Here is a 24,996-nt window from a genome sequence, read left to right on the forward strand (position 1 = left end):
CCGCAGTGAAGCTCTGCTGCCAGGTGGTACAATCCCTTGATTGTGAAGACCCTATATATCATATATACTATATTTCACTTGCACTGTTAGGCATTGGTGCTACCGATAAACAGAAAAAGAAGCAAGCTCACCGTGGGGTTTCAAGAACGATTGCAGGATTGTTTTATTTTTGCTTCTACACTGCCATAAAAGGATTACTGATATGCGTACCATTCAGTGTGTGGGGACTGTTTTCAGCGGAAAACCATGACGACTCGACAGCAGAAAATTCCTTCGCATCGCTATAGGTGAGCTCACAACTTTAACAACGGAGCCAGTTTGTACAGCTTTTTCTTCTTCTGTTTACACTAATAAAAATATTGAGGCAACATTCTTGAAAAGCAACTCAAAATTTAACCTATGATAGTCCACGGAATATTCTTTGTAGTCATTTTACTGTAATATAGTATTTTGGTATTGAAGTGAAAATAAAATGAGATCGGTGAATATAAGATACACTGCCAGCAGTCAGAAAATCGGTAAAAGCGGTTAGAGCAAATGGTGTTCCAGTGTTTCATCAACTGACCCAAAAGTATTAACATGCTCCAGTCCTCTTGAAGGTCTGTGAAGAGGAACCCCTTCATATGAAAATCGCTAGAAAAAAACAGCCATATCCACAAATCGAATGATCATAAATGACACTATATATATATATATATATATATATATATATATATATATATATATATATATATATATATATATATTGATTTGTGGGGTTTAACGTCCCAAAACCAGCATATGATTATGCAAAACGCCGTCGCCGTAGTGGAGGGATCCGGAAATTTCGACCACCTGGGGTTCTGTACCGTGCACCCAAATCTGAGTGTACGGGCCTACAACATTTCCGCCTCCATCGGAAATGCAGCCGCCACCACCGGGATTTGATCCCGCGACCTGCGGGTCAGCAGCCGAGTACCTTAGCCATCAGACCACCGCGGCGGGGCTATATATATATATATATATATATATATATATATATATATATATATATATATATATATATATATATAATACAAACACGACCTTCAATGTTAATATATAAATGCATTATGCACACCATACATACCTACGAGCTTCCCATGAAAAATGCTTCCGCAACAATGCATAAACTGTAATAATATTATACACGAGATGTTATTTCACAAGTACAAGAAGGGAGGCCCTCAAAATTGGAGGAATAATTTTTCTTTGAATGTTAATACTTTATGATCACTGAAGTATGTTGGTAAGAAATCTCAATGATGTGGTATCGGACGTACGCCTGAAATGCGTCATTGAGCTTTGTAACTTCAGATGCCTGCTCGATCTCGTCATCACTTACCTCACCATTGTCTTGCATTTCAGCAACGAGGTGGCTGCAATGCTTCTTTATTTCAGGGTATTTGTGCAATGGTGAATGTTCGTGATGTTTTAGCTGGCCATACAGGCGGAGTTTTTTGACGAAACCTTTTTAGTAGGAAGGCTTGTATTGAGCCGGCAATTGATGTGTCCATCAAAGGCGTCGGCATTGGGCAAAGCACACAGTAGGCCAAAATGTCGCAATTTCAAATTTCAGCGTCTTATTCTTGTCTCTCGTAAAATATCAGTGTTCTAGCTCCACTTCTCTACTTGATCGATCTAGTATAGGCGTTTGTCGGGTATATGCTAGACGTGTTGCTTACGCATTATTCAGGTTGTTCCTAAATGGGATCGTATGCTAACATGCTCCTCCAGCCTTAGAAGTTTAGCCATAGACATTCTTATTCATATTCGACTTCATTGCGCATGTGTAAGATAACTTGTCTTTTTTTCCTGCAGATGCATTTCCGCAACAATGAGATGCACCCTTGTCTTATGTCTGGTGCTATGGAGCTGTCTTACTCCCGTTTACACGCGTACTACTTGTTGCCCAAAAGGTGCGTATTTTGTAGTTTGCAAAGCTAAGAGGCAATTCAGCACCCATGCATTACCTTAGATGTTCAACACTAAGCGGCATTTTACCAGTTGGAGTACTTTTATATCTGGTGATGTTAGACTCAATATTACTTTATTTATATTTTTTAAGTTTAGAGAAAACATCTGAAAACATTTCCTGCACTCACAGTCCCAAGAGAGTGCTGGCAACTCTCTTTTTTGGAGTGAAAACTTCACCTATATTCGACTCTCTTTTCGGGAGTGCTGGGAACTATCTGCAGCACAGAGTAGGCACATTCTCTCCACAGAGTGCCTGTACTCTGGTGGAACGAGAGTCAACAAGCTTCCTCGCTAGAGTACAGTCACGCTTCTGAACTAGATTTCATGCGCTTCATGTAGGAGTTCCGCTATTATCTCACAGATTTTCACCATATGCTCCGGCTAGAGTGCATGAACTCCCTTCAAGAGTAGGATTACTCCTGCTGCTAGGCCTACCATTTAAAAATAAGAAGTCGGGCATTTTTTTACATATAAACAGTGAACACACCAGAGAGATTGCTTGTAGCTTACGTCACAAATTTCTGCGAATCGCGCCGCTGACACCACGGTTGGGTAACGCACCGCTGTCACCACTGTTGGGTATTGCGTGTTTTTCAGCTCTCGGCTGCCACTGCACAGAGCTGAGAGACGGAGCGGACAAGGCTACGGTGAGCTAAGGCAACATTTATGCACTGCACAAACAGTGGTGTTAAGAGAGAGGCAGCTAAACATCAGTGAGTCGGTGCTTCACTACGCTTTGAGTTCAAAATTGCCCTTTAGCGTGCCCGTGCCACATATTTAATTGATGATTGATTGATATGTGGGGTTTTTGGGGTATGTATTGATATGTGGATTGATGTGTGGGGTATGTGGATTGATAAGTAGAGGGTGACAACGATGACGCCACATCGATTTACCATCTTATTGACGTGACTCATATAAATAAAGAGGCACCCAAGGAAGAGGAGAGACCGTACAATGTGGTCGCGTATCACAAGAACCGAGCTACAGGGATTCCGGTGGTCTTCAGACTAATCATCGCCGCAGACTGCTTCTGGAAGTTGAATCCAAATTGCATGGCACCTGGGATAATGCCTGCTATCATTGTGAAAGTAGCATCATCAAGAATAAGCAGAGACCAAAGTTTTTGAGTCGGAGTACGGTCTTTGTACCCGGCAAACAAGTTGATGCTGATTAAGAGTCGTGATGGCTTGCCTGTGCATGTGTTTCTACTCCAGTCTTACAGTAAGACCCTAGCAAAGATAAGAAATGTTCCTCTTGAATACAGCGATTATGACCTACTGGAGTATCTTAATCATGTTGGAGTACTGTCAGTCACACGACAAAACAGATGGGCAAGAAATGAAGATGGGATTCCCAAAATGCAGCCCATACGCAACGTAATAATCCAGTTTAGGCATGATATGCCGTTGACAAAAAGAGACGCTCTCGGCTTTACTTTTCACACTGTCGAGGAATACATTTAGCCAGCTGTAAGGTGCAGCACCTTCCAGAGATATTGGCATATGACTAACACTTGCAGGGGAACCAAGAGATGCAGGGTACGCGCGGGCGCACATGATTACAAAGCATGCACGCGAAACATCAACCTAAGTGTGCAAACTGTGCTGGACCACATCTGGCGTCGTTATCACGCTGTTCTCGAAACTGTTTGTCATCAGCTGCTCAAAGAGATAGAATTGTAAAAGGGTACCATAACATACAAAGAAGTCCAGCGCCCAATGTGGATATAGTCGAAGATGTTCTTGCAGCACGAAGAAATGAAAAACAGTGGCGTCATGACTCCTACTCGGAAGTATTGAAGCGCTCACCACCAAAACGTTGCGTTGGCGAAGAAGTGCGGGCGCAAAAACATGCTGAAGTGGCGCGTTCTGCCGGGCAAGACACAGCAAAGGAGTCATTCACTACCAAAAAAAAGGGTCACAGAAGCCTGTTGAGGAAAAGGTATTCAAAAAGTGTGATCTCGACAGAGACAGTCGAAAACGAGAAAATCACTTTGGCAATTATCTTTGTGGCTTTTAAAGCGATTCTACGATACTGCCACAAGCAGGATCTTTATCAGAAGTAAACTTTACGCTTGACCTTGAGCATCTTATCTTGTAGTAATCATGGCAACCTGGCTGTTTGAATAGTACAAAGGAAGTAAAGTATTCCAGAGGAACCGCAACAGTTTGCAAAATCAAAGGGGAGATTTTTGGAAATTCGTCACTTAGTACGAGTTTTTGATTTGGTGTATTTCTGAAACAAGAGCATCCACTACCTTTCGATTGTCTAATTACGTGGTGTACGAAGCAGAACGGGCTGCTGCAAAAAGCAAGGTGATGTTGTGTGTGAGACGCAATATTCCATCGACGCTGGTGACTACTTAAAAAACAGATTCGTCGGAATTCGTTATGTACAAGATCAAGCAGTTAGTGTATACGTGCACCCTCAAGCAAAAGTTTCATACGCAGAGTTGGCTGCAGTGTGTAGATCTGATCATGATCCCATAATTATTTGTGGTGATTTTAACACGCACCGTGAATTGTGGGGTAGTGAGTGTTCTGATGAATGTGGATTTGCTATAGTAAAGTTGGGCGAAGACCCGGTTACGTTACAATAAATGACGCTTCTTTGACGTTCCTACAAGAGACTAGCTACTCTAGCGTGATAGACATCACTGCGTGCTCCTCAGAATTAGCAGCTGAAGTGAACTGGACTACGGACGCTGATACTAGGGGAAATTACTACTGTCAGTATTCATATACCACCCAAAGTTGAAGAAAACGAGAGATAGCCGCGCAACAAGAATTAAATATTGCACAATCTTTCGAGAACTACAGAGACAAAATCTCGAGCCTTGCTGTGACGCTGAAACGCATGCATCAGACAAAACCATTTCTAACAAAAGCTACTCATGCAGCACCCATTCCAGATGAGTATGCGGGTGTTGGCACTGAGTGTCAGCGTTTCAGGCAATACGACACTTATCTAACACAAAGATGTCGCAAGTCCAGAAATTTAGAAGATTTTAAGGTCGCACAGAATGTATATTCTGCAATGTAGAACCAACTACAGAAGCTTTCAACCAAAAGGGGGCAACATTTATTTGGCTCACTGTCTCCATTTCTTCGGCGCCTCAACTGTGGAACATGGTACGCGCCCTACGACAGCCAGTAGTCCACTCGAGACCACTACAGGCTCTAGCGCTGTCTCAGGTAGTTAGCGAACATGTCATTGCCGAAGAACTTTGCGATCTTATAGTGATAAATGAAGAGGCGATCCAAACTAGCAAATATAAATCCTCAGAAGTCAGCTTCGGGGGTTGTAACGAAGTTCTCTGTGCTCAGTGCATAAGTTCAGGACGACAGCTACACACCAGACGAGCTCCAATATGTTCTGTCTTCAGTAAAACGAACAAGTTCACCAGGACCAGATCGAGTTAAATACGCTGCAATTTCTAATTTGTGCGATAAAGAAAAATTACACCTGCTGGATATTTACAATAAGCGTTGGCAAGAAGAAAAGGTTCCGGAAAGTTAGAACGTATCAAAAGTTGTACCGTTGCTATAGCCAGGAAAGAGCCATATTCAGTTGAATTCGTTCAGGCAAGTTTGTTCGACAAGTAGTATTTCGAAAGGGATGAAGACAATGATCAGCGAACAACTTTTATTGTAGCGATAAGTGAAACAAACTACTACTAGAAAGCATAGCTGGCTTCAGAAGAGGTAGATGCACAATGAACTACATTTTGACCTTGATCACAGATGTTGAAAAGCAAAGTACGTAAGAAGACATCCAGGTTGCTGTATTTCTTCGTGTCCGACGTGCATACAACACAGTGAGTCACGTTTCACGTTGTGTAAGGCCTGGCGTTGAAGGAATTTAAGGGCTAGATACAGCGTTGAATCGCTGACATCTTGAAGCCCCGGCAAATTTTCGTAGTTACGCAGGATGGCCCAACGTAAGAACATGTCGTCAACCAAGGAGTGCCACAGGGCAGCGTGCTAAGCGCTCTTCTCTTTAATGCAGTCATGGCACAGCTTGCGTATTATCTTTCACCTAACTTAAGGTGTTAGGTATATGCTGATATAATAACATATAGACCTCTGGTCCGTTCTTTTTGGATGTTTTCTAAAAAAGAGATATGAAACTGAGTCTTGCTAAAAGAGCCCTACATCGGTTTACAGTACAGACAAGAAGATCTCAAAATGGTTCTGCCAAACCAGCCAATTCAAATGGTAAAAACTGATAGATCCATGGGAGGGATTTTAGACCGAAGATTAACATGGCCGCCTCATGTCCAGTCTCTTCAACAAACAGTAAATAAAGTCATTCGAATGCTCCGTTATTTCTGCGGAGCTAAATAGGGCACTACGGTACTACAGAGTCGCTTTCGGCCATACATGTTGCGTGAACACGTCCCATCGTAAGTTACTCACGGCCTCTGCTGCACGGGTATCCAGCCTCCATTGAAAGGAGACTTCACTTGTTATTGGCAAGAAGCTTGAGGGTATGTCTCGGGTTGCCAATGTCAACTTCCAGTGTTTTAGTGTATTCAGAAGCTCGACAACCACCTTTGGCAATACTCCGACATAAAAAAAACATCTAAAAGTTCATTTACAATTTCCACGCAACATGAAAGTCATGCTTTATCTAGTGCACTAATACAAAGGACTGCGACGTGACTACAGGATAGTGTGTCATCATTGCAAGCAGTAGTTCCAGGATTTCAACGATCGAAACCTTCAAAACCTTTGACGCTGCCGCTTCTCAACGTTATTTGTGAAACATTTAGCATACGCAAAAAGCAGATTCGGCGCTTTTAGTAGCGGCACAGATCGCACTTCATCATTTTTATATAATGCATAATAAAAAAAGAAGATACACACAGATAGATCACATGCACTGAAGAAGCGTCAGCCTGTGTAGTATTTACACTCGAAATTCAGAAAAAGAGAATGTACAAATTATAGCACAAACCTTCACTGACAACAGCAGAGTTGGTGGCTATCTTCGAAGCAGTTAAGCTTATATGCGAAAATTCTGTGCAATGAAAGTGGGTAATATGCAGGAATAGCAAACATGACCCTCACCTAATCAAAAATGCTTCTTGCTTCGAAAATGCGAGGTCACCTAAAAAAATTGGGAAATAGCACAATCTATTGCAGAAATGGTGAAATATGTCTCAGCGCAGGGTCAGAACATTCTATTCCAGTGGAGAATTAGTCACATCGCAATGAATTGAAATGAGGAGGCTAACAGCATCGCATAGAAAGCATTGAACGAAGGTACAGGATTGTGCAATTCCTGTGTCTGGGAAGGATATTGGACCTTATATAACACAAGGAGCTAACCATTGTTCAATGGAGAAGTGGTTTGGTACCCGTAAATTATAGGAATTATGACTTTAGAAGTTGATTCACACTCAAAACTTCTCATTGCGACAGATCTCCCATGACACTTAGAGACTTCGATCCACAGCCTTCGATAGAAAGTAGCATATACAAACAGCTTCCAGCAGAAAAGATGTCGATCCAACTCCCCGAAATGCAATTTGGTCATGCGGAAGAAACTGTTCGCCAGATTCTTTTGGAGTGCGGTACATACACGAATAAAAAAGAAAAAGTTCAGGAACAAGCTAGAAAATGTAGACAGACGGCCCTTCAGAATAAAGAAATTACTCTGACCATGGCCTGAAATGCGTCTTCAGAAAAAAAAAAATCTTCCACACAGATGTTTTAATGAAAACAGGACTAGGAAAGCGCTCGCAATAGACAGCCATGAATTGATATATATGAAACCGGTTAGTGCATATACTGACAGTAGAAAAAGAAGAAGGCGAGAGAACAGTTTATGACAGTGTGAACTGCGGCTAGCAAACTATGCTTCAGCATGAGATTTGAACTGGCTTCAGTGTGCTAATATGTTTTTATTGTAAACTAACAGGTAGCGTTCAGTATTATTCTTTTTTTCACTGCAGGAATTATTGGTATTGAGTAGCCCAAGCAATATGAGCCTCAACCTCTCCACAGCTAAACTGAACACAACAGATCAGAACAGAGGTGCTAGATACTAGGCACTGCAGCACCTTAGGGAGTTGCACTGAAGTGCGGCGTGATCCTGTGATCTCTTCGAATGCTCTGCGACGCTCTCGGGTGTTCTGACGCCTCGGATGCTACTTCTCGTCACGCCGCTTTGCTGTTTTATAGACCTCGGGGATCCTTTCCGTCAGCAGCCTCCAATCAGAAACCACCGCTGGTTGTGGGCTATATTGCTCCCGTGGGTGAGGGGCTTGCCACACTTTGCGTAAGACACGCGAAAGAGATTCCGGTGATTGCGTACGCTTGCCAAATTTGGACTTGCGGGTGAAAGAACTTGCCACACATTGCGTAACACGCCGCAAGAGATGCTGGGGATCGCTTAAGCACGGCTTATTTGCTGGTTTGGCCACCGGTTACATCAGATGATACTTTGCTGAAGCACGGACTACTAAGCCCTTTAGTGGTAGATGCAGTGAAAGTGGTTCTGAGCAAAACCTAATGAACCAAGAAAATGACTCAAAATACCCTTATTTCCGGTATTTCTCTGCATTACAATTTTTTGCGTTTGTGTCAGTACAAGAAACACAGACGTCGTTCAATATATGAGCATGAGGTTGTGCCTAAACCAACAATGATCAATCATGTTCATTGCCTCGATATTGATCAGCAGTATCAGGCACAGAGCAAACGAAATCTCTTTGTGTCGGCGACTTCTTGCTTTATCTTATAGCCACGCCACGTTCATAATTGTTCGAACTGCACTCGCGTCTTGTATTTTATGCCTGGGTCTACCAAATTTTAAGTGAACTATTTCTGTGAAAAAATCAACGTCTAAAACAACACCTTCAGAAGAAAAAGAAAGCAAGTTCAGTTAACGGGTATCCAACTCCCGAGCTCTAAGTCGGGGACAGAAGCTGGCGGGCACACTACCCGCGCATCTGGTCACTTTTTTCTTTTCTTTATTACCAGTGTAGACACAGCACTCAACAAAATAAAATATATATCAAACAAATGACATTACAAATGAAACGTGAATTTTGACAAGTGTCAAAATATAGAGGTTTTTAACATTCCTTGATCAGTAGAAAGCTTTCTTCCTAATGAAGCCATTCAAGTACATCTTGCAGAAGCCTGTGTGTTTCAACAAATTTAGATGAAGATTAAAAGGTGCAATGGACAACCAGGCTTGCATTTAGACCAATATCGCACACGGCCACTTTACATTATGATGTATTTTCCAGGCCCCGTAACATGTTGTCGCTGGTGAAATAAGACACTAAGCCAGGAGTTGACCTCTGCTCCAGAACTAGAACAGCGAAAATCGGAGTGTCAGAGCGGGTAATTCATGAATCATATGTGTCATTGAAGAAACATCATCTCGATGGCGCACATTAGGATGAATCGAAAAAACAAAGGAGGCACTGTATTCTGGAAAGGCGTGTGTTGTTGCACTAAATAAGTCAATAGGTCACTATGAAGCAGGGTATGAAATAAAAAAAGAAGAAACAAGAAAAGAGAAATTAAGAGTATAGACGGTAATATGTCTGTATAATCCAAATTGACTCAGCAGTCAAGTCACACAGAGAAAAGTATGTTTGACTCTAGTAACATGAAAGACTTCAGTTTGTGGAAGCCGACGGAAACGTTTAAAGTGCCCTCTGGTAGAACCTCGTTGTTTACTTCACTGAGTCACCGTAAAATCTTGTAGGGTTTGAAATAGCGACGCAGCAACTTTCTGATGGGTCACGTTGTCGAATGGGGGTCCACACCTACACTTCGTCGCCTGGATTGAAGGTTACTTCTCAAGAATAAAGATTGTAGCAGCGTGCGTCTGCAGAATGGTGACACTGAATACGATGTCGAGCATGTCAACGAGGTTCTTCAGCACGTTGAAGCCGAAAGAGTGCGAAACTTGTATTTTCTTGGACTGCAGTGTCGTAAGCAAACGCAACGTAAAGCAAGTTATCGTGGTCAATGGTTACATACATTGACAACATGTCTTCAATGATCTTGTTTAGTCGTTCGGTGAGTCCGTTTTTTTTCGAGGGGAAAGGGACGATACGCCGTTGTGGTACGGTTCTCCATGCACCTTAGCCTGAAGGCCTTCTGTATCTTCTCTGCGGTGAAAGCTGTGCCATGATCTGTGAAGACGGCAGGTGGAGCGCCATGATGTAGGACAATGCTTTTAACAAAAAAGTCCCAGCTTTGCCGAAGCAATGAGCGCAATAGCAACGAATAGGAAGGTAACGCACGCACTGGCAAGAAAACCAAAACGTGCCCCGCATTTCCCACGCATAAATGATGCAGTAAACATACTCTCAGGTAAAGAATAACGTAAATGAGCGTCTCAGTTGTTACTTCGCTGAGTCTAAAAAGCACTTCGCTGTACGTGAAAAGGTTCACAGCCTCCATTTTAACAAACGCAGGCTGTGCAACAATTGCACTGACTTTTGTGCGCCCCGCCACAACTACAACAAAATCATTTCAGTGCTAGCCCAAAGCCAGCCAAGACGTATGATCCTCCCCACCGGGAGATAAGGGCGCGCGAAAGATCGTGTACTTCGCTTGCCATTTGAACGTTGAAAGAGGTGCCTCTCGGTTTATCAGTGGTTCAATTCCGTCCCAGGTCCCAGGTTGAATTCCGTGCACCGGAGCTTTATATTATGTATTTGTTACGCGAAAGATGTTTGTTGTAAAGGCGGTATGATGGATAATGGCAGGAAGAGGGCCTGGCACAGATTATAGTCACTTCTCTCTCCTTTTCTCCACTTCTACTGACGTCCCGTGTAATTTCACCCGTTTCAGACGATGCCCACTAGGCAAGTTACTCAGTGTCGCGCGTAGTATGGTTTCAACCAGGCGACTTCTACGACGTCAGTTTTTCTGGAACGATGGCCAAAAGATGTGAGGCGTGATTTCATGCACGTAACATCGCTAAGGCCTGACTAAACGGCAAAGATACCTGTATAGTAAGCCAGAAATATTGATACTAGCCACGCTTGGGGTATGAAGTCCACAGCCATCCCATATCTCCTTCGCTGTACGACACATGTCGATGTTGCTTAACGTAGCAAGCCTTTGAACGGTCTTGGGCTGCGAAAGTCCCAAGACGAGCGATAACTTGTGCCTCCTCTGCGTGACAGAGTCTCTCTGCAAGGGATGGGATTTCTTGCTCTGAAAACATTAGAATTGTGTCAAAGGTATTAGGTGGCTCGCGCTTGTAGACAAGATACAAAGGGCTAAATCCGGTGGTATATTGTAGCGAAATGCTGCAGGCGTAGGTAATAAATAGTAAAACTTCATCCCGCTCCTTCTGTTTGGAATTAACGTACATAGCGAGCATGTTAATGAGCGTCCTGTTGAAACGCTCAGGAAGGCCGTTGGTCGTTGGATGGCATGAAGGGGCGTGACGAAACTGGGAAACAGACCGGTGAATCAACTCTTCCACGACGCCGGCTACAAACTGCCGACTACGATGGCTGATGATGGCGCGAGGGGGCCCATGGCAGAAGATGATGTAGCGGAGCAGGAAGTCACAAACGTGACCGGCTGTTGCAGCAGTGATTGCAGCGGTTTCCGCATACCGAGTGAGGTGGTCTACACAGACTATAAACCAGTGGTTTTAAGTGATATATCGTGGAAAAGGGCTCACAAAGTAAATGCTGGAGGACTCAAAGAGAAAACATGAAGGTGGTACGGGATGCAGAAATCCTGGTGGCGCACTTGTTAGACTCTTGTACCGTTGACAATGCTCACTGCTGGTCATGTATTTAGCTGGCCCCTGACGCATCCGGAGCCAGTGAAAACGTTTTAGTGTGCGGTGACAGGTCTTGGCAAACCACTTATGCCCAGCTGTCGGATCGTTGTGCATAGCTTGCAGCACGTTGGTTCGCAAATAGTTGAGGGCAACCAAAAGTAGGCGGGCCTCCTTTGGAGCTTTTGCTCGAAAAGATTGCCATCATGAATGACAAATGGACTTTGATGCGGCTTATTGACGGCAAATGAGAAAAAAAGGCGCTAGGCTACGGTCTTCACGTTGTTCATTACGGAACGTTTGCAAATCTGGAAAACGTGAGCCAAGGGCGGCGAAACAGTTGTCTTAATTTTCGGCGTCGCATTCAGTCTTGAGAAGGAACGCTCGCCATAGGACGTCCACGTGACGGCGGCCACTCTTGAAGCAAACATCAAAGCCAAATTTTTCCAAACGGAGCGTCCATCGTACGGTTGGATCTCTTAGACTAGTGAGCCAACAAACTGAGCGGTGGTCTGTTACGATGCAGAACCGGCGGCTCTGCATGTACAGGCGAAACTTTTGCACGGCGAAGACAGCTGCCACACATTCTTGATCTGTAACAGTGTGATTGCGCTCAGCTTTACTCAAAAAATGGCTCGAGTAGGCAATGAGATGTTCGGCGGCGCCGTGGCCCTGAGCTAATACTGCACAAACACCGATTCCGCTGGCGTCACTGCGCACCTCAGGTGAGGCCGATGTGTCGAAATGACGAAAAATAGGCCCAGAAGATAGCAGAAGGTTCAACTGAGAATAAAATTACTCGCACTCTTTGATCCACATGAAGGGTATTCTTTGTTGAGCAGATGAGTAAAAGGTCCAGCAACATCGGCAAAGCCAGGAACAAAACGCCGGAAATACGAACATAGGCCCAGGAAGCTTCGGAGTTCTCGTAGCGAGCGTAGTTGAGGAAAAGTGCTGAGAGCAGTGCTTTTCTTGGAATCAGGCCAAACGCCACGTTTGTCTACAAGATGGCCAAGAACTAGACTTTTACGCTCACAAAATGGCACTTTTTATAATTCTAAATAAGTGCGGATTTCTCAAGGCACGTCATAACGACATAAGTTTGGCGATTGTGTTCTTCAAATAAGCTGCCAAAGATTACGACGCCATTGAGATAGCAAAGACATATTCCTTAACTTAAGCCACGGAGAACTGTGTGCCAGCGCTAAAACGTGGCTGAGCAGTCACAAAGACCAAAGGGGCATGACGTTAACTTCAAATAAACAAATTGTAGTTATAAACGCCGTTTTTATTTTCTTTATGGGCAGAGTGCATGATCCAAATCCAGATCTTCAGTCTACGGATGAAAAGCAGGAAGCAGAGCGCAAACAATTCAAAACGTCATCGATGAATGGAAGGGGATATTCGTATTTTTTAAACTGAGTTGAGCCACTGTAAATCTACACAGAATCTGCAGGACACATCCTTCTTCTCTACAAGTGTAACTGGTGGTGCCCTGGGGGCTAGAGCTGTGTAACTTTATTGGACAGCATTTCTTTCACCTGCTCAGCAATCACTTTTCACTCAGGCGGAGATACTCTCAATCGAAAAAACAGCGTTTCAAGTATCCTCCAGTGCGTTTCAGCGTGCTGGGTGACGCTGAAAACGCTGTAAAGTGTGTCCCAGTGTACTACAGCGCACTGCGAGGCACTGGAACACACTGTACAGCGTGGCCATTGTCGCCCAGTGCGCTGAAACGCACTGCGCCACACTGTACAGCGTAGCCCTTGTCTTAAAGCGCGCTTGGAGGCCCTGAGACACACTACAGCGTGGCCAGTGTCGCCCAGTGCGCTGAAGCGCATTGGGCCACACTGTAGAGCGTAGCCCGGTGTCTTAAAGCGGGCTGAGAGGCATTGCATGGTCATGCTGTACTGTCTCTATCGCACGCTGATAATCTTTGCGGCACATTGGCACACTTTCTGTAAGACTTCATATTGAATTCATATTGAATCGTGACATGTCGAGCGTAAAATTAACCGAATATGATGGCATTCCCATCTATGTGCTACACATAGCTTCAGTTTTCTTAGGAAATGAATGCGAGTACGCTAAAGCATTCATGTGTTGATCGCGCTGGTCCGAGGCGCTGCCGGGATTAGTGGGGGGGGGGGGCAAACAACAACTTTGTTCCTGCAGGGGGCAGGGAGCATAAAACCTATGCCTTGTGTTTTACCCATGCTTGCTCCTGAACGTGGGGGCAAGGGGGGGCATGCAAGAATTTCGGGATAAAAGGCTGCAGCCCACCCATGGATGCCCCCCTTGGCGCGGGTGCGCTTTCCTGGAAGTTTGAGTTTCGTTAATGTGTTTCATAAACGGCATTGATATAACTGAGAATTCACAACACAAAATGACAGTATCAGTCTGATAATCAAGGCCAACATACTTTAGCAATGAGTCGTTGCGGCTCGTACCGTAGAAAGCCGCGTGTCCCCGGCAGCAGTTATTCACTACAATGAACGATCTTGGTGTTTTCAGCTTCTGATTTGTGTAATCGACGGTGAAAGTATTGTAAGCACAATACTGACAACACTTGACCTTCATCTTTTCCATCTGTATATAATCATCATCACGAAAAACGTCGTCTTCGTTCGAAGGGTTGATCAGGCGATTCGGCCTAATAAACGCCGTCGAGACTCCAACGCTGCTACTGTCTTACAGAGTGGTGGAAGTGCTTTGATTCCCAAGTCCTCTCCGACGTCACGTTCCCCTGGAGCTTCGTTCAGGTCGCCGCTTGCTTTCCCCGTCCGCTGTCATGGCTCAAGAACCGCTGCCCGGAACATGCAGCATTCCTGTCCAACAAACCATTCCGGCGTGGATCGTCAACGCCCGGCAGCGCGACCCACCCATCTTCTGTGGTCTTCCACGCGACGACGTTGAAGTATGGCTAAAAGAATACGACATGACCAGTGTTTATAACCAATGGGATGAGCCTCAAAAACTTCGTCACGTTGCCTTCTATCTGTCCGACGTCGCGAAAACGTGGTTTTTTAACCACGAGAGTAGCTTCCCGAATTGGCCTACTTTTGCTCAACAAGTCCGTAGGATTTGCGGAAAACCGAACATTCATTCCGAAGTGTCGAAACGAAAGCTCTATGGGCGTACCCAACTTCCCGGGGAGACGTACACTTCGTACATTGAAGACGTCCTTGCCCTTTGCCACCACGCGAACTCGGCGATGACAGAAGCTGACCGTGTTCGCCACATCATCAAAGGGATAGGCCATGTCGCGTTCAACGCTCTGGCTGTTAAAAACCCCACCACCGTTGAGGACGTCATCACGACATGTCAGCATCTTGATGAACTCCAGGCCATTCGATTGCACCCAGACTACCCAGACGCCAGTGACAGCCGGCCTTCCTCAGATGCGGATTTGCGCGCGCTGATTCGCACTCCGATTCGTGAGGAACTTCAAGCGCGAAGGTTGTCATGTGCACCCGCCCCTCGGCCCCAGTCTCAATCTGCTGGTCTGTGCGACATCATCAAAGAGGAGCTCTCATTCATGGCTGGAGCTCTCCCATCGAACATTACGGTGCCACCAACACCACCCATGACGTATGCGCAAGTCGCTGCCATGCCACCTGCCTTGGTTCAGCACGCGCATCCTGTTCCTCTGCAGTCCAACGTAGCAGCATTTGCACCACACTCGCCTGTCCCACCGCCAGTACCAGCGCCTGTGACAGCTGCAGCACACTACGCCCCCTGGCGCTAGTCTCGCCCAATATGTTACTATTGTGGCATTCGGGGCCATATTTCACGATTTTGCCACAAACAGCGCGAACGCCGTGGCTACGATGTTTACGAAAAGGATTCGCAGCCATCCCCGAACCAGTACCAGCGACGCCCTACGACACGTTCTTTCTCTCCGACTTCTCCACTCGCCGCACCTCGCCCCTGCTATCCCGGACGCCGCCGGTCCCCTTCACCTCTACGACGCTCAACATCTCCTCTGAGACCGGCTGTACCTACTTCTGACTACCACTCGGAAAACTAGCGGGTGCAGTTTTGGAAGGAAAGCTGCATCGCTCGAACAAACACCAAGACCTCCAGAGGGCCAGCCAACCTGTTATTAGTGTATGTGGAAGGGGTACCAGTTCAGGCATTGGTGGACACGGGGGCTGCTATTTCTGTTATTCATGCGGATTTGTGTACTCGTCTACGTAAAGTTAGCAAACCTTATACTGGCACTCTCTTACGTAGCGCAAATGACTCGCAGATACGGCCATCAGCACGTGCACCGTTAGACTTTTCATTGATGGGATCCGGCATCATATTCAGTTTGCCGTGCTGGATTCTTGTGACTTTATGCTTATTTTAGGATGAGACTTTCTTTCTGATGCTGCTGCTTCCATCTCTTGTCGACACCGACTCATACATATGCGAGAGACGGATGATATTTCCCCGAAATTATCACGTGACCGGCTACGAACAGCCAATGACTTCCTTGTGCCACCTAACCACGAGCACGTTATCACGGTTAAGTCTGCCTCCACTGACAACGGTGACGTCCTAGTCAGTCCATCAGCCCGTTGTCTATCCAGAGGGATTGCACTTTCATCAAGTCTTGCCCGCTTCTCCAACGGCACCGAATTTCTCGCTGTACTGAATATCACCAATGAGCTGATTCTGCTGACCAAGGGCACTGTTGTAGGTTCCAGCGTGGACACACAACCTATCTCTGTAGTGGCTTCGGATACCAGTCTGGTGGAATCATGTTCAATACCAACAGATGCTCCACCCACTACGGCTCTCGTCAATACCATCAGCACGGATCTCACTCCCCCGCAAGCAGACGAACTACTGGCGTTGTTGTCTAAGCATAAATTTTCTTTCGACGTACATTCCACTCCTCTAAGCCACACTTCCGCAGTGGCTCATCGCATACACACCGACGGAACTTCTATTGTCCGTCGTCGACCATACCATGTTTCTTCCAGCGAACGCGAGATCATCGACAAGCACGTTGCTGATATGCTCAAGCAAAACATCATCCGCCCCTCCTGAAGTCCTTGGTCGTCACCTGTCGTTCTCGTAAGAAAAAAAGACGGTTCGGTGCGATTCTGCGTTGACTACCACGCGTTAAACAAAGTAACCCGAAAAGACGTATATCGCTTGCCTCGCATTGATGATGCCTTAGATTCCTTACAAGATGCAGAATATTTTTCGAGCCTTGACCTGCGCTCTGGTTATTGGCGAATTACAATGCACGAGGATGACAAGGAAAAAACTGCCTTTGCCACACCCGATGGGCTTTACGAATTTAACGTCATGCATTTCGGCCTCTGCGATGCGCCAGCAACGTTTGAAGGACTGATAGACACCGTATTGCGGGGCCTTAAGTGGAAAACATGCTTTTGTTATCTTGACGACATCGTAATATTTTCTTCAACATTTGAACAGCACTTGCAGCGCCTGGATAAAGTTCTGACGGGTCTCGCAGCTGCTGGCCTTCAGCTCAACACCAAGAAGTGCCACTTTGTAAGCAAAAGTATTAAAGTACTCGGACATCTCTTCAGCAAAGATGGAATCCGGCCTGATCCCGACAAGATTTCCGCCGTTCTTCACTTCCCGGTGCCTCAACGCGTCAAAGAGCTCCGAAGCTTTCTTGGCCTTGCGTCGTACATCCGGTACTTTATACAAGACTTCGCCACCATTGCTGCACCACTTCACCAACTCCTTTCATCGGGAGCGTCATACGTACGGTCGGACGAATGCCAAATGGCTTTTGACACCTTGAAACGTGCCCTCACGTCTGAGCCAGTGCTTTGTCATTTCGATAACGCCGCACCCACTCTCCTTCATACTAATGCCAGCGGACACGGACTCGGCGCTGTACTTCTGCAACGAACAGAGCGTTATAACGAACGTGTTATCGCATACTCGCACCCTCACAGCAGCACCCTCACAGCAGCAGAGAAAAACGACACCATCACCGAGCAGGAGTGTCTCGCGGTTGTCCGGGTCATCCAGAAGTTTCGACCATATTTTCACGGCCGCCACTTTACCGTCGTCACTGACCACCACGCATTGTGCTGGCCGTCGACTTTGAAGAATTTGTCTGGACGTCTCGGTCGCTGGATACTTCGTCTCCAAGTATACGAGCTTGACGTTATCTACAAATCCGGCAAGAAACACAACGATGCCGATGCCCTTAGCCGCTGTCCTTTACAATCCTCATCAGGCACTCCTGGCCTGTCGCCATCGGTGAGTGAACCCATCAAAGTGTCTCCGTCTGTTCATTCACTCGCCGCTGTCAATTTTCTTTCTACCTTCAACAACGACACGGTTGCATCCCACCAACGCAGCGACACTTACTGTCACTCAATAATGCATCGCCTTCAAGGCTCCTCTCGTCCTCCCAACGCTCGCGCCCATCGACAGCTGCGGAACTTCAAGACTGAAAAGTCAATCCTTTACCGCTTTGTCTTCCACCCCGAAGGACAGCGCTGGGTTCCTGTTGCTCCTCGTTTCCTAAGGGCGCAGATTTTGGAGGTGTTTCACGATGACCCCAAGGCTGGTCATCTCTGTTTTCAAAAAACCTATGAACGCATCCGCAGTCGTTTTGCCTGGCCTGGCCTTTCCAACTGCGTAGCGCGATATGTTGCGTCATGCTCGCTATGCCAACGCCGCAAGCGACCCACTTCCTCCCCGGACAATCTTCTACAACCTCTTCCGTGTCCTGACGCTCCCTTAGATGTCATTGGCATTGACCTCTACGGACCGCTACCAATATCAGCTAGCGGCAAGCGCTGGATTGTCACAGCAGTTGACAACTTAACAAGGTACGCCGAAACAGCTGCACTTCCTTCAGGATCAACAGAGCACATTGCCACATTTTTTCTGCACGCAATCTTTCTAAGACATGGTGCACCACACATCTTATTGAGCGATCGCGGCAAGGCATTTTTCTCGAAACTACTCGAACAAGTCCTCCACGCATGTAATACGATTCATAGGACGACATCCAGCTACCATCCCCAGACTAACGGCCTCACATAACGCTTTCATCGAACTTTGACCGACATAATATCTATGTATATTAACGCCGACCACACCAACTGGGATACCATCCTGCCATTCGTGACTTTTGCGTACAATACCGCTACACAGCGCACCACGGGCTATTTCCCATTCTTTCTCGTCTATGGCCGTCAACCAACATCTCCGCTCGACATCTCCTTTGGTGCAACTCTAGATTGTGGTAGTGGTGGGATTATTTTTCGTCCCGTGTTGCCGTCTTCATTGACGAAAGATACCGTTGATGACTTCTTTGAAGTGTTTTCCGTGTCTGAAGATGTCTGCTTGGCCCCACATACTGCAATGTTTGTGCGTGTAAACTCTTCGCATTCTTGTGCGGGTTCTTACTACGGTTTAGCCGAGCCGAACTTCAGTAACGCACTTAAGAAAAACGTTATTGTGCCTCATTGCCTCGTGCTCACCGTCTATGGTTGTGCCAATTTGTGGACTGTGAACGTTTTCGTGCAGCCGATATATCTGCCTGCAGGACTTAAATTGGCAAGCGTTCAAGAGCAAAGTACTCTTACCATACGGTCACTCCAACTGTCGGTCGATGTAAAGAAACCCTACGCCAACTCGTACCCCGACTATTCTGCCAGCATTGACCATATGATTAACAAGTCACTTCTATCAACTGAACGGTCGCTGCTGAAGCAGGTGATCGCACGCTACGCCCCAGTCTTTGCCCAAGACAAGACGTCTACCGTTACGCCACCGTATTCACGTACGCACCACCGTATCTATACAGGCCAAGCACCACCAATACGCCAGAAGCCCTATCGTGTATCGCCTTCCGAAAGGAAAGTCATCGCTGAGCAAGTTGAAGACATGCTAAAGAAGGGCGTCATACAAGAATCGTGTAGTCCATGGGCAGCTCCTGTCATTCTAGTGAGGAAAAAGGATAATTCATGGAGATTCTGCGTAGAGTAGCGTCGCCTAAACGCCATCTCAAAAAAGACGTCTACCCTCTGCCACGTATAGATGACGCCGTGGACTGCCTGCATTCTGCCTCCTATTTTTCTTCTGTTGACTAGCGTTCTGGGTAATGGCAAATTCCTATGCATCCGTCAGATAAAAAGAAGATGGCCTTCGTAACACCAGACGGTCTCTTTGAGTTCAACGTTATGTCCTTTGGTTTGTGCAATGCTCCAGCGACATTCGAGAGATTTATGGATACAGTACTCCGTGGACTAAAGTGGTAAATTTGCATTTGCTATTTAGATGACGTGATTATCTACGGCAAGACTTTTCAAGAGCATAACCACCGCTTGTCGCTTGTGTTTGAATGCTTACGCGAAGCTGCTCCTGTTTTAAACTCAAAGAAGTGTCATTTTGGAAAAGGTCAAGCCCTCGTATTAGGCTTTTTCGTGGGTAAAGAAGGCGTGCGACCAGACCCACAGAAGACCAAAGTGGTTCGCAACTTTAAACCACCACGAACAGTGAAGGACCTGTGAAGTTTTCTCGGTCTGTGCTCATATTTCCGCCGATTTATTAGGAACGTCGCACAACTTGCCTCCCCACTGACGTCTGTTATTCGTTAAGACCCACCGTACTTGTGGGATGATAAATGTGAGGCTGCATTTACACAGCTGAAGTTTTTATTGACTTCCGGACCCATCCTAAAGCATTTTCATTCTGATGCTTTTACTGAACTTCATACTGATGCTAGTGGGCTTGGTGTTGGTGCTGTGCTGGTCCAAATCTGCAACAGTCACCAGCACGTCCTAGCATATGCCAGTCGGACACTGACCCGAGCAGAGACGAACTACACCGTCACCGAGCTCGAGTTCTTAGCAGTCGTCTTCGCCATTCAGAAGTTCCGACCATATCCACGTGGCCGCGGGTTCACAATAGTGACCGATCACCACTCACTATGCTGGCTTGTGGGACTTCGTGACCCGTCTGGCCGCCTGGCTCGTTGGGCGTTGAGCCTCCAAGAGTACAGCTTTTTTGTTACCTATAAGAGCAGACGATGTCACACAGATGCCGACTGCTTATCCCGCCTTCCTTCAGTACACACCAATGCTGACGACAATGACATTGATGACTATTTAGCTTCTGCCTCGTCCGACTTCCCAGACACCAGCAGCTTCAAACGTGAGCAGCAGCGCGACCCTACTCTGAAACCCTTGCTCGAGGCTGCACATAACTCCGTCGACAAGCACTTTAAAATTCCAAATGGCTTGCTGTATAAAAGAAACTATTCAGCCGATGGCCTCCCGTTGCTTCTAGTGGTGCCGGAAAGCCTGCGCCAGGTCGTCCTTCGTTCTGCGCACGATGATATAGCATCCGGTCATCTCGGTTTCACACGTACGCTACATCGACTACGTGAGAGGTTCTACTGGTCAAAAATGGGGAAGACCACAAAACAGTACGTCACCAGCTGCGCTATATGTCGATCCACCAATGCCCCGGCAGGTTATTTGCAGCCCATCCCTCCACCGACATCCCCTTTTGAAAAAGTTGGCATCGACTTGCTCGGACCCCTTCCTAAGACCCCATCGGGCCACCGATATGTTATAGTGTGCGTGGATTATTTAACGCGTTATACGGAAACGGACGCACTGACATCGGCCACAGCAGCCGCTGTTTCTTATTTTCTGTTACAACGGGTTGTCATCAGTGACCGTGGACGACAATTTATGGCCGATGTGATTGAAGTAATTTTGCGCCTCTGTGGCTCTTCTTATCGCCACTCCACCCCTTACCATCCTCAAACTAACGGTTTCACTGAGAGAACAATTCGAACTCTCACGAATATGCTATCGATGTACGTTGATGCTGACCCCAGGAACTGGGACGCCGTCTTACCGTTTGTTACTTACGCATATAACACCGCCAAGCATGAAGTGACTGGACATTCGCCCTTCTTTCTGCTTTACGCACGAAATCCACAGAGTTTTCTGGACACTCTATTACCTTTCTCGCATCAGCAAGATCTGTCCATCGCTCAGACGTTGTGTCGCGCTGAAGAAGCACGTAAACTAGCGCGCCTTCGAACATTGTCTTCGCAGGAACACAGCAAGAGTCGCTACAATGCCAAGCATATCCCCGTAGAGTTTTCTCCTGGTGACTACGTGTGGCTGAGGGCTCCTGTTCGTAGAAAAGGATTATACCGTAAGTTTCTAGCAAACTATTCCGGCCCATTCGTGATAGTCACTCGTCTCAGTGACGTGAATTACGTTGTCTCCCGAGCCCCAGCCCATAACCGGCGTTCGCGCACTACGCAAATTGTTCACGTAGCCCGCCTCAAACAGTACCATCATAAGCCTATTTAACTCGCTCGGCGAGCTTCGTCTGCCGCCGGGGGAAATGAAACGAAGATGCGCGAGCGAACGGGGCGCGGAAGAAGAAGAACAGTATTGGAGCGGCGCCTGGACTGTGTGGTTGGGTGGAAGCGTTCTAGGCCTGTCTCAGAAGTACGCTGCTATTTCACAACGCCATTTCACCTCATCTGTAAATAAACACAGTCACTCGTAACAATATATATATATATATATATATATATATATATATATATATATATATATATATATATACTTGGCGATGTTCAATGCTAGCACCTTATCTGGTGGGGAAAGTCTGGCTGTACTATTCGAGGAGCAGAAGGACACTAAATGGGATAGGATAGAGCTCAGTGACGTTAGGAACACAGATGAGAGCTATACAGTGATACGGAACGGGCACGTCCTTTGCTATCTGGGCTTCGCTGACAGAAGAGAACGGAGAGTGGGGTTCCTTATACTTTGAAGCATAGCCGGCAACATAAAGGAATACTATAGCATTAGTGAAAGGCTGATAGGTATCATAAATAAACTCCATAAGAGATAAAATATGAAGGGGGTACAAGCCTATGCGCCTACGTCCAGCCATGATGACGCGTTAGTTGAATGCTTCTAAGAAGATGTCAAATCGGCAATGGTAAAACACAGTATACTATACTCTTGGGAGACTTTAATGCAAAAGTAGGGAAGAAACAGGCTGGAGACCAGTCAGTAGGGGATTGTGGCATCGGTACTGGAAATTCCAGAGGGAAGCTCTAGTAGAATTCGCATAACGCAATTATTTACTGATATTGAATACCTTCTACCGAAAACGAGAGAACCGTAGGAGAACATGGAGGAGCCCCATTGGCGAAAATAGGAACCAAATAGATTTTACACTGAGTGCCCACCCTAGCATCGTGCCGCATGTGGAAGTGCTTCGCAAGGTACGATGCAGTGACCATATAATGGTGCTGTTCAAAATTTGCCCAGACGCGAAGAAAAAACGACAGAAACTGATATAAAAAAGACAATCATTGAGAGGGACAGTTCATGAATTCAGAGTCTCACTTCAGAAAAGGTACTCGGCTCTTATTGAGGAAAACAGCCTTAGCGTTGAAGCAATGAATAATGATCTGACGAGTGCCATTACGGAGTGTCCACTGGAAGTTAAAGGTACGGTATTTGGACAGAACACTGAAGAGCTGTAACAGGATACGAAGAATTTCATTAAGAAACATCGAAGGCATAGACGCCTAAAGTAAAACAGACAAAATAGAGGGTGTGGAACTTTCGAAGTTGATTAGCAAGCGGAAGGTATCAGATGTAAGAAGGTATAACTTGATGAGAATTGAATACGCTCTGAAGATCAAAGGAAGCGTCAAAGCAGTGAAAAGAAATCTTGAGATAGGCAAACACCAGATGTATGCACTAAGGCAAAAGAAGGAAATGTAACTACCGATATGGATAGGATAGTAAAGTTAGTGGAGGCGTTTCAAAGAAATCTGTACTGTAGCCAGCTCAACCACGAACTTGATATAAGAGCTAGCAGTAACCCAGATGACACCCCAGCAGTAATGATAATGATGAGCACGTAAAAAAGCAAAGCTGTTGGCGAGAATCAGGTAACATTAAATCTGCTAAAAGATGGAGCACAGATTGTGTTGGAAAAACAAGCGACCCCGTTTACGAGGTGCTCTCGACAGGAAGAATACCAGTATCTCGGAATAATGTTAACATCAGACTAATACTAATCAAATGAGATGACAATGACTTGAAGAATTACCGGATTATCAGTGTGCTCTCCGTAGTATACCAGCTATTTTCTAAGGTAATTGTTAGCAGAATTAGGACAACATTAGAATTCTTTCAAGCAAAGGAACAAGCAGGAATTCTAACAGGCTACTCAACAATCAACCACATTAATACTGATACAAGTCATCATTACCACCACGAATGCACCATAATGGCAACGAAGATGGTGATTGAAAAAAAGCTCATGTTGTTGTTGCCACTCCGCCATTTCCTTCAATGACACTGTGTACTTCATGTACAATCGGTAACTATATTTCTACCCTCTGCCCACTCTCCTCGTGATATTTTAATGGAGTTGCTGGGTAACAAGACAGAGCTACGCAGTGGCAGACGCCTGGTTTCTTCCACGATGGCACAAGAAAGTCCGACTCCAGCTCCTGCACCGGCCACCGCAACAAGGACAGTTCTGCCCCAGCTGAGAGACCCTGCAACGTTCGGCGAGTCCGACAATGTCGACATTGAAGAATGGGTGCCGCTGTACGAGCGACTAAGCAGGAATTTACGCTGCGACGAAACGCTCATGCTGGCGAACATCCTATTTTACCTGAAGGACACAGCCAAGGTATGGTTTTAGAAGCACGATGCGGACATTGCCTGCTGGGACGCGTGCAATAAAAAGATGCGTGCACTGTTCGGCAAATCGACAGTGGCCAAAAAGGAGCTGGCATTTCGCACTCAAACGTCATCGGAGTCATACCTGTCTTACATACAGGGCGTGCTGGCCCTTTGCCACAAAGCAGATGGTGGCATGAAGGAGTCCGACAAGGTAGCGCACATATTGAAAGGCATTGCCGATAACGTGTTCAATTGGCTAATTTGCAAAGATTGTGACACAGTAGATGCCATTATCAGAGAGTGTCAGCGTTTTCCGGCCGACAAAAGCCAACGTATTTCCTGTCACTTCACTCGGCTTCCCAATACCGCAGCAACACGGTCTTGCGAAGACATGCCTGTACCACCGTCACCACTGACTGCATAGCACGTCACGAAGATCATTCATCGAGAACTTGAAGCTATGTCTCCCGCTTCAACTTTCTCTCGTGCCTGTGAGTCCAGCTCTCAAATGATGCTTTTAGTGCATGCCATCGTTCGC

The 24,996-nt window shown here is 46.1% G+C and overlaps 1 protein-coding gene across 1 annotated transcript in view; it reads left to right on the forward strand.

Moving 5' to 3' along the window:
- The first annotated feature begins 229 nt into the window (after positions 1 to 229).
- Positions 230 to 24,996, forward strand: part of LOC142767584 (uncharacterized) — a 94,497-nt gene continuing 69,730 nt past the window's right edge. The window contains exons 1-2 of the mRNA XM_075869549.1: positions 230 to 287; positions 1,840 to 1,937. Of these exons, the coding sequence (XP_075725664.1) occupies positions 247 to 287; positions 1,840 to 1,937 (139 nt within the window). The 5' untranslated portion in view covers positions 230 to 246. The remainder of the gene's footprint in view (positions 288 to 1,839; positions 1,938 to 24,996) is intronic.

This window comes from Rhipicephalus microplus, chromosome 7 (assembly GCF_043290135.1).
Source record: "Rhipicephalus microplus isolate Deutch F79 chromosome 7, USDA_Rmic, whole genome shotgun sequence".
NCBI classification, from domain to species: domain Eukaryota; kingdom Metazoa; phylum Arthropoda; class Arachnida; order Ixodida; family Ixodidae; genus Rhipicephalus; species Rhipicephalus microplus.